Source organism: Trachymyrmex cornetzi, unplaced genomic scaffold (assembly GCF_001594075.2).
Source record: "Trachymyrmex cornetzi isolate Tcor2-1 unplaced genomic scaffold, Tcor1.1 scaffold579, whole genome shotgun sequence".
NCBI lineage: Eukaryota > Metazoa > Arthropoda > Insecta > Hymenoptera > Formicidae > Trachymyrmex > Trachymyrmex cornetzi.
The window spans coordinates 1,976,802-1,986,510 of NW_017299892.1; the positions used below are offsets into that span (position 1 = coordinate 1,976,802).

General features: G+C 39.7%; 1 protein-coding gene across 1 annotated transcript in view; it reads left to right on the forward strand.

Moving 5' to 3' along the window:
- The first annotated feature begins 7,180 nt into the window (after positions 1 to 7,180).
- Positions 7,181 to 9,709, forward strand: part of LOC108766227 (homeobox protein HB1) — an 8,282-nt gene continuing 5,753 nt past the window's right edge. The window contains exon 1 of the mRNA XM_018515392.1: positions 7,181 to 9,704. Coding sequence (XP_018370894.1) covers positions 8,833 to 9,704 — 872 coding nt within the window. The 5' untranslated portion in view covers positions 7,181 to 8,832. The remainder of the gene's footprint in view (positions 9,705 to 9,709) is intronic.

Genomic DNA, 9,709 nt, shown 5'->3' on the forward strand with positions numbered 1-9,709 from the left:
TCGACCGGGGTAAAATTATGGACGAGGATTTGGGGATGAGGCTAATGCTTTGGCATCTGGATATCTCTCACGAGGCATGGTTGCCGGATAGCTTTCTATCTATAGCACTGCTTCCATACGGCCCCAATCTCTTCGAGTACTTAACGCGAGGAAAATGTCTCGTGACACACTATATCGCTTTACTTACTTTATTACAGCTAGGTATACTGAAAATCGATTACATCCGATTAATTGTTAACTGCATATTCAACAATATTACTTTTATTATAATTGCTTTTTTTCTATTTTGTATCAATTATTTTTGCATATAATAGTAATTGTTACAGTACAAGATATATTTAATACGAAAAATTGATAAGATTTTTTGTGTAAATAATTGATTTAAAAAAGCAAAAAGATAAAATATGTTCGAAAATAATTTACTTAATGAGTTACAGACTCATTCAATTGTTTTGTAATTGTGATAATGACATCTTAAGCAGCACTTTCATAATATTAATATACGAAATATATTATCGGGATCTTTTGGATGCAAGACGTGCATCGATAGATGTGTGCACATTCCTCAGGTAAAACGATGCAAAGCATTAGGGCGACATGCGGAATATGTAGAGGAGCGACGATAGATCCGCGTGGAAGAGCAACAGAAACGAAAGAATGAAGAAAAATTCTGAGAGACTTTGCCTGATGAGGACCAGGTTCCCATGACGACGCAACCCCAGGAACACGAAATGGTCTAGCTAGCCCATTCTTGACTCAATACCGAACCGCCATACATTCACGTTGCCTACGTGCTCAAGCTCACCACTACCTTTCCACCGTTTACAAGCCCTTTTAAACTTTCCCTTCCTATATTATCCTTTGATTCTTTTTGCTTCTTCTCTATTCTTACTCCAATAAAAAATCCTGGCGCTTGTATGTTGTTCCAGTTGTAGGTCTATATTATGTATAGATATACGACGAATAAAGTAAAGTGGCTATAGCTCAAGTTAACAAAAAAGGCGACACGATTCTAAGACTTGAAATCACTCTATTACGGGTTGTGTGCGATTCGTTGTTTCGCGATTAGTATTTACGTGTTCGAAATCAGACAATGTTGAACAAAATAAAAAATTAAGAATAATTAAAGTTATGTTTCTGTATAAATTTTGCATGAATTAACTGCGATTGCTTGAGAGTTATAGATCTTACGTGGAATTTGTGTATGCCATTATAAACAACATAATACATTATTAATGAAGTTAAAGAGAATATACATTAATTTGCATTTTAATAGTCGAAACGTGAACGTTTGTGATAAATAAAATCAGCACGTGCCATTTATCTTGAAAACGCCGTAGGATCAATTCAGACATTTCTACTAAGATATATTGGAATTGATTAATTGATGTTATATTGCAAATAACACGTGGAAATTAATGAAGTGGCTCGTCAAAGAAAGATTCAACTAGTCGCTTTCATCAGACATAGTACACCAGTTCCACGTCCCGCTGGGCGCACGCCACTGCCATATTGGAAGCGCTCCACGAACCGCCGATCGGGATTGGTCGTCCGGCCATAGCGTCTGCCTCCGAAACGAGAGGGCGTCCCGGTGCCGACAGCATTGAAGCGCCGAAAGGCGTCTCGACGCCCCGCTGAAACTGGCACGCGTCGCATCACACGGTTATGAGAGACCCGATATTCCGCTCTTTCAACCCCTTGTACTTTGCGACCCCTGCGAGCAACTTCGCACACCGGACGTATTTTCAACGTCCGCACTTAAAACATTCAATGTGAAACGACATATGTCTTAATTAGATTGAAATCTTTCCACTTCGAATACACTGCTTGGATACATGTAATAAAATAACATGCACTTAAATGAAGAGTAAAATTATGATTTAGATACGTGAACTGTTGTTATTTACGTTATTATTCTACGTTACTTTTTCGGCTCCCGGCGAATTGTTCTCGAAATAGCACACAGTACCCTAAACATTATATTTCAATTTCACCGTCCAGTGGGAATTGAGATTTCTTTATTATGTAGAAGGGTTGAATTTTTTTAATCATCTCGGAGGAATTAAATCTTCCGCTATGTTATGCTTAGGGTTACCGTCTGTCAGCGTAATGAGAGACAAGGCAAGAGAGAAAAAGCGAGCGGAAATTAATAGAAATTTTTTTGATGCGTAAAAGATCAAAAAGTTTAAATGTTAAAAAAGTTTTTTTAATTAAATATTTGCTTAAAAGAAACTTTTTTATTTGCATTTACAATTTTTTATTTTAAATGATGTCTGTTTAAATTAAACTTTAAAAAATGCGGAGAAATATTGAATAATATAATATTGAAATATAGAAAACGATTGACGGTCGCTTAAACATTGAATGCTATGGATATAACGAAACCTCATTTCAACTTGAAACTATGAATGGAAGGAGAGATAAAAGGCGCTAGAGATAATAAAGATTGTGAAGAGATGTCTCACACAGTGCGTTACTGTGTTAGTCACGTAACCACAAAGTGATGGAAAATATATGAACTTCTTAAATTACTTTCTTTGTCTGTGCGGAGAATCTCATTAAAGATGTTTATTTGTAATACACAAATCACGGAGCGTACAATAACTAATGACACGCTTAGAATTCATTACGAAGTTAATTTCATTTTCGAAAAAATTTAATTTATATTTCAAAATATATTAATTTCTTAATATAAGTATATTAGGATTATTACGTATCTTATTTATTGATTTTAATTTTTTTTATTTATAATATTTGATTTTTGTTAAAAAATTTTTTCATATAATCCATTCAAAATGGTGTATAATTGCAGAAAATCATGCATGTTTAGATTTGATTTTAAGGGCAGCTTACAAGAAATCGGATAATATATTGGGTGACAAAAGGATTAGTTCTTCCATCTATTTTCTCTTCTTCTTTCTTGGCCAATGGATTTCTGAGTAGACCAGTTCTCCCAAATGTTTTACGCGAGTGACCATGCGTGTGAGTCCGTTAGTATGGGCATCCTAGTAACGTCATCCCCTTAGTAACGAAAGGAAGGGAACCGAGAGCTTTCTCGTGTCTCTCTTTCCGATTGTTCTGCGCCCTCGACCAATCTCCTCGGGTTTGCACAGGCAGAGTTTGCCAAACACGTTTTTCGACCTTCCGCCGTCCCCTTATTGTTCAACCTTAAACGTAATATCTACGTAGCACGTCCTGCCCACATTTCGCCGACATTATTTCTCCCTTGACCAGGAAAACGAAATTTTTCGCTCGATTGTGACATTTAGAGAGACGCTAAATAGTCTTTATTAGACGAGAGACGTCTATTGGTATAAATACATTTTTAAACACAGTTTTTAAACAGTTTTGTCGAAAATTTAATATTTAAACGTATACGATAGTAACGTTTAATATTATAAAAAATTTTTAAATAAATTAAATAGGATTGAACGCAAAATGTCATTTTATATTAGCACAAAAAAAATGAAAGTCATAAAATTGAAATATCGAACTTAATTTATAATAATATATTAAATATAAGGCCAAAAAGCAGATTTAATTTAAGTTTGTTAAATTTCCATCAATTATTACACGTACAACTTCAAGATAATATCTTTTCCACATTAGGTAACCCATCTCTTCCTACTCAACTTTCATTCTTAACTTCGATAATAAATTCTATCTCGGGGAGATTTAAATTCGATAAATTCCTCCAAAGAGTATTTTCTCTTTTCTATTTTTAAGCTTTAGCATTCAAGCCCCTTATGGTAAATCGAAACTCACAAATACAAATAAATTTTCTATGTTAAAGAAATCACAGCGATCAATTAATTGTAATGTTCGTTTCTTTGCGTGAACGGTTTCAATTTCTTGACGCTCGTAATATATTTATTCACTAAATATTACAGATAAGATGAAGCATTGCATTGATAAATATTATTGCACATATGAATAAGTTGAATTTTTCTCATCTAAAACTACGAGTTTCAGACAGATAAAGGTTTTCTGAAATATCAAGTTGTTTTGTAATTGAATATCATTTATTTGACTATAAGATGAGTAATGAACATTTTTAAGTGGTTCGATAAAACTAAGTCTCCGAGTGTAAAGGTAGAGCAAAGTTTCGTTATGGAATGGTTTCGTTATGGAATGGCGTCGCATTAATGGTTGTACAAGGTAGAGAACTTTATACCTGCCGTGATAGAAACTACTAAAAGTTATATAAAACTCATGACCCGTTATGAAGGACAGTTATTAACCAACAGACCATTTAATTTGCACTTCCGGTTTTTTTTACAGGCTGACGTTTTTCCTTTTGGACTTGTAAATAAAAGGCCTCAAAGTGTACGGCGCCGTGGAGAAGACGTTTCACCCGTTCGAGCTGAGCAGCAGGTACGTCTTTTCCAAATTGTTATATGTAGCTTTACATTATTAGCGTTCATTTATGTACTTGGAGCAGTATTGAATTATTTATAATATTCGTAAAAAGGCATATTTGCAATATTTTTGTCGGACCTTTTTTTTACATATAAAAAGCGATACAAATTTTGTAAATAAAGCACGTAATTAATCGCAATCTGTTTAATATTATAGGCTTTCCCGCGTGTTCCCCGGAACACTGCCCGGTATACAAGGTGAGTTACATAACATTAATCCTAATTTGTATTTAGAATTTTATTTTCCACAATATTGATTTGATTAGAATTAAATAGAACATAATATTTATAATATCTACTACAACATACGCTATATGAAATATTAAATTTGAATAAATGTATCAAGAATACTATACGGCACTTGGCAATCAGTCGATAACAAGCATATACCAAATATAAAAATTGTATATAACAAGGCAATGCGTTTTTTTCGCGTCAATGTGTGCTATATGCAGGTTAATTCCTATTAATTTAGTGAATGATCAGCTTCGAAAGCCCGAATGAAAATCTGGCCATAAACCTATCCATTTCCTAGGTACGTACTTGCAGTAAACAGAGGATTGTATACAACCGCGTCACACTAAGCCCATAGCTACTAAACCGCGCGCATACTACCTATAAATGGGCGGGCTGCTATAAAGTCCATTCATGATCGCGTCGCCTGTACAACAAACGTCGGGTGGCTCGCGCCTCCCGCGCGATTTATTACACTCGTATTCAAGCGCGAGTTGTGTTTCCTACTTAGTACACGTGTACTGACACGATCGCGATTCGAAATCGTCCTATTGTCTGGTTCGCCGCTGACAGACCAATCGACCCCGTTTTCGTCTCGCCGTCATATTAGATTCCATTCATTATATAACCAGGTACATTAAACGTCGTAGAAATCTTAATATTCACTAGACATATCTTTTAAAGGCATTTTTGAAAAAAAAAAAACATATTTGATATGATTATTTATATCTATTAGTAAAAAAAATATTTAAAAGTCATTCTTTTTTGTTTGAATAAAAAAAATATTTTGACCTTTATTTTATTTAGGTTGAATTTAAATCTGGAACATTTAATTTATTTTTTATTAATACCGAAATAGTTTTATTTGAAGCAATAACAAGATTAGTTTTGCTCTATAACTTTCCAAGTTATTTATTTAATTATATTTATTAAATATTACATGTGTGAATTTTATTTATTATTTAATAATAAATTCTTTTTGTACTCACGTAAGTGAAAAGCGATAAGATTTAAATTTGTCCAAACTGAAACTTTGTCATAAAAATTTTTCGTTAATTTGAAATTATTGCAGAATTTTTAAAGACTTTTGCATTTCTGATTACTAATGCGTGATCATTAAGACATGATTCTATCGTGAGTAACACAGTCTGATGGCACACGACATTGATGGACAAACAGATGGAAAGCGTGTGTGCTACCGGAGTTGTTGTCAGACCGTTTTACTTTACTGCCCATAAAAGTACCGAGATTTAGACTGCAATACTGCCATGACGTATTGCTCGCACTGCGTGTACATGCACGTACACACTATCAAAGTTGACTGTGGCTGCTGTCAGGCGTGATCCATGAAGGCATTTCACTAACCACGTGACGTTTCGTGGGAAGGAAGACGCGAGAAGTTTGGATGCATTCCTAATAAGTTTCGATAGCTTGTTCGTTAAAAATGGTAATTAAAAATTTATAATTATAACAGCAAATAAAGAAATTGAAAGAAAAGATAGATGTACGCTTCTAGAATTAAGGAGAGAAGAAGTTGTAATATTAAGATAATATACGTAATGTAAATATCAGAAAGATAACTTATGAAGAAGCTTAGCTATCTGAAATGAACGAAACGGTCTCTGATAAATGTAACTACACCTGCGAACGCTAATATATAATGATAACCGTAAAATGAAATCGTTAAATATAATTATAACCGTGACCAAATTATAGCCATAAAGATACCAGCAAAACAAGGTCGACTATTATTTATTACTATTATTAGAAAGAAATATTACTAATACAAGAATAGACTCATTAGAGTGTATTACATTCGGAGATAAGAATCCATTACGTAACCATACTTTTAAAATTTATTATATTTGTAGATATCAATTATGACTAATGTAAGTATATTCTCTTTGTAATGAAGTATACAAAAAATTTAATTTTTAAATTTGATTGAAATTTTGATTAAACTCTTGTCATTTTAACATAGACACACAAGTTCTATTATATATAATTAAAAAAAAAAACTTTATTAATATAATCATATATTTTTGAATTAGAAAATATGAACAAAAAAGGAAAAGAATTTAAATTTCTTAATTCAGTAATATATTTGTTAGTAGAAGGCACCATTATTAAAATGGTATCCAGCCAAGTACAATTTCTTGTTAAGTACTATAAGTGTAACTGCTGTCGTTTCGTCGTCTAGTCTTCGTTTGTACAATCTTTATATCTTTTTTTTCATTCGCCTGTCTTCTCGAGAGAAAAAACAGCAGTATTGAAATTTGGTGGTTCGTAATACTCGTCGAAAGGCAAGAAGAGCAGTCTCCGTAAGATAGTTGGTATATCGTGCTTGCTGGCCTGCAACGGTGGAGAAGAGGAAGAAAAGCAGATTAGAGCACGCGTGGTAGGGGGATGGGGGGAGAACGCCAAGAAACGCGCGCGAGAGCGAGAAGCGGTCGTGAGAAGAGGGTGGGAGACGAGTCCGTCCGGGCTTCGCTTGCAAACCGATCCGAGAGATCGCGCTCGCGTCACTTTTGGCCCGTTCGACTCCAAGTCGCGGGCAGAGCTCTCAGTTGACGCTCAGTTCGGCTCAGCGAGGCCAGCAAGAAGAAAGGGGGATTATTCTGTATGTGTGTGAGCATCGTGCGTGTGTCTATTGGCGCACGATCCTTGGAACTGAAGAAGCGTTCTACTACCTGCCGAGAGTCCTTCGGTCACATTACGCTTAATACCAAGGGGTGGTTCTACCCTGATTTGATTGATTTGAAGATAAAAAAACGAGAGAGATAAAGGGATTCTGCTTTTGATTCGGGAACTTCTCCCCCTTCGTGACGACTCCAGGCTCTAATGTTGGAATTTTCGCCGTTAGTGAGTTTCGTGATTGCATAGATTGCGGACGTTGTACGCGCGAGCGAAACGTTTGATGAATCGCGCTCGGAACTCCTTCGTAATGATGGGGTTGACGGTATTCGCTGATGATAGAGACGGGGCGACGTGTGGCTTGTATACGGTAGGCCACGGGACGATCATAGCGCAGTTAGTCGCGCAGTGAATTAACCTACCGAAGATCGACGGATTGCCAAGTGTCATAGCTGGTGCTCGCATTAAATTGCGCGCTAGCTTTACCAACGTTTTCCCTCTTAACGCGTGGCGATCGAGCGCAATCGCCGCTCCGGAGTTATCGCGGTCCGAACGATGCACTAAATCGCGCTGTGTCATTTTGTTTTCGTTTCAACCCTCATCCCGCATCGTTGGATCGGCCGATTGGACGACCGCATAATATCTGGACGAATTATTAATCGACTCCACGGTTGGCGACGTTCGCACGTGGGTTACTCGCTGCTATCACATCGATTATCTTATCCGACGTCGTCAACATCGTCGTCGACGTCGTGATTCTCATCACCGCGTGTGGACCTCTCTCGTTCGAGGATTTGCCAAGCACTTTATCGTGCCCCCGTCTATCCTTCGCGCTGCCCGTGCCTCTCTTCGTTTCTCTCTGTTCCACGTTTATCTACCCCTCCACCTGTCTGCTGCGGCGCTGTACACCCTCTCTCCCGCCACCAACCCCCGTCATCGGACGACGCGCGTACCCGCACGATTTTCCCTATCCCCACCCGCCTTCACTCACTCCTCGCGCCTCCGCTACCTTCTGCACGCGCTTTCTTTATTTACTCCGTGAATTCACGGACAACACGACCGGCTCGATCACGATGAGCGCTCCGTTCTTCGGTCCTCGGTGAAAATCCTCTTCCATCACGCGCACGTTTGTCGTGTTTTCTACTCCTGGACCTATTCGCGGGGTCCACGCTACGTTTTTCGTTCGATCGCGGTGTGTTTCGCTGGGACAATCGCTAATCTACATATAACCGCTTTGCTCATCATTACATTGTTATCACGATGATCATGCGACGACTTTTACATTCTGGGTGAACTCTGGTCGATTTGTGCTGATTTATCGCGCGTAATTCGTGATTTCACTAAACGCATACGGCGGTCACGGGACCATCACCTACATTAATCGACGCGGACGTCGACATAAATATTGTTATAACACCGGCAATAAACCGTCATCATCTGCACCATCGCCGATCACGTGGCTTGCTCGACGGCGACGCTGTACGATAATGTTCACGCCGCGCCGCTATGTGGCTCCGGCGTGGGCCACCCTGGCTCCGTCACGCCGATGGGAGCAGCAACCGGAGCGGGGAATTCCACCGGGGTGACCTGGTGGGCCATGATGAACGGTTCCCTCTACGAGGACAGCCCGCCGCCAGTTCCACCAACAGCTTCGACCCTCGTATCGATTCAACAGCAAACAACCTCGACACCGGGCTCTCATCAAGCGACAACACCGACTTCACCTGGTGCACCGGTATCATCGGCAACGACAGCGCCACCGGCGCCTACAGCAAGCGCCAGTTCGACCTCGCCAAGCGCTTCTTCGGTAGCGAGCAACAGTGCAGCCGGGCCACTTCATATACCAGCCAAGAGATTAACAGCGACACCAGGAGGCGGTGGTACCGCTTACGGAGAAGTAGCTTGCGTGGAGTCATCAGGCGCGCCAGGTGGTGCGGGCGCAGCAGGCGTGATACGGCACTCTCATTCAGCGGGCTCCCAAGGCGGCTGGAGTTACAGTCCGCATCATCCCCAGGATTCCCATTACTCGTCCACGGCGGGCGAATCGTTGAACCATCATCAGACTTACGGGGGTAACAATCCCCCGACGTATTACAACCTGGCGGCCGATCCCACCTCGACCTCCGGTTCCTCCAGGGACAACCGGAAGGCCGGGCTTTTCTGGTCACCCGCAGCCGCTACCGCTGGATCTGCCAGTACCGCTGGATCTACCTCGGATTACAAGTCCTACAACTCGGCCGGTGCGGCAACTACGACGTCGACTACTGGTGGATCCACCACCGGGGCTGCCGGCGCCGCCGATCCGGCCGTGTCGTCCTGCCATCAGAGCTTCTCTCAGAGTTGGTGCAATTACGCGCCATACACGACGGCGAGGCATCACCATCCGGTCGACACGGCTGGACATCATCATCCTCATTCGCAGG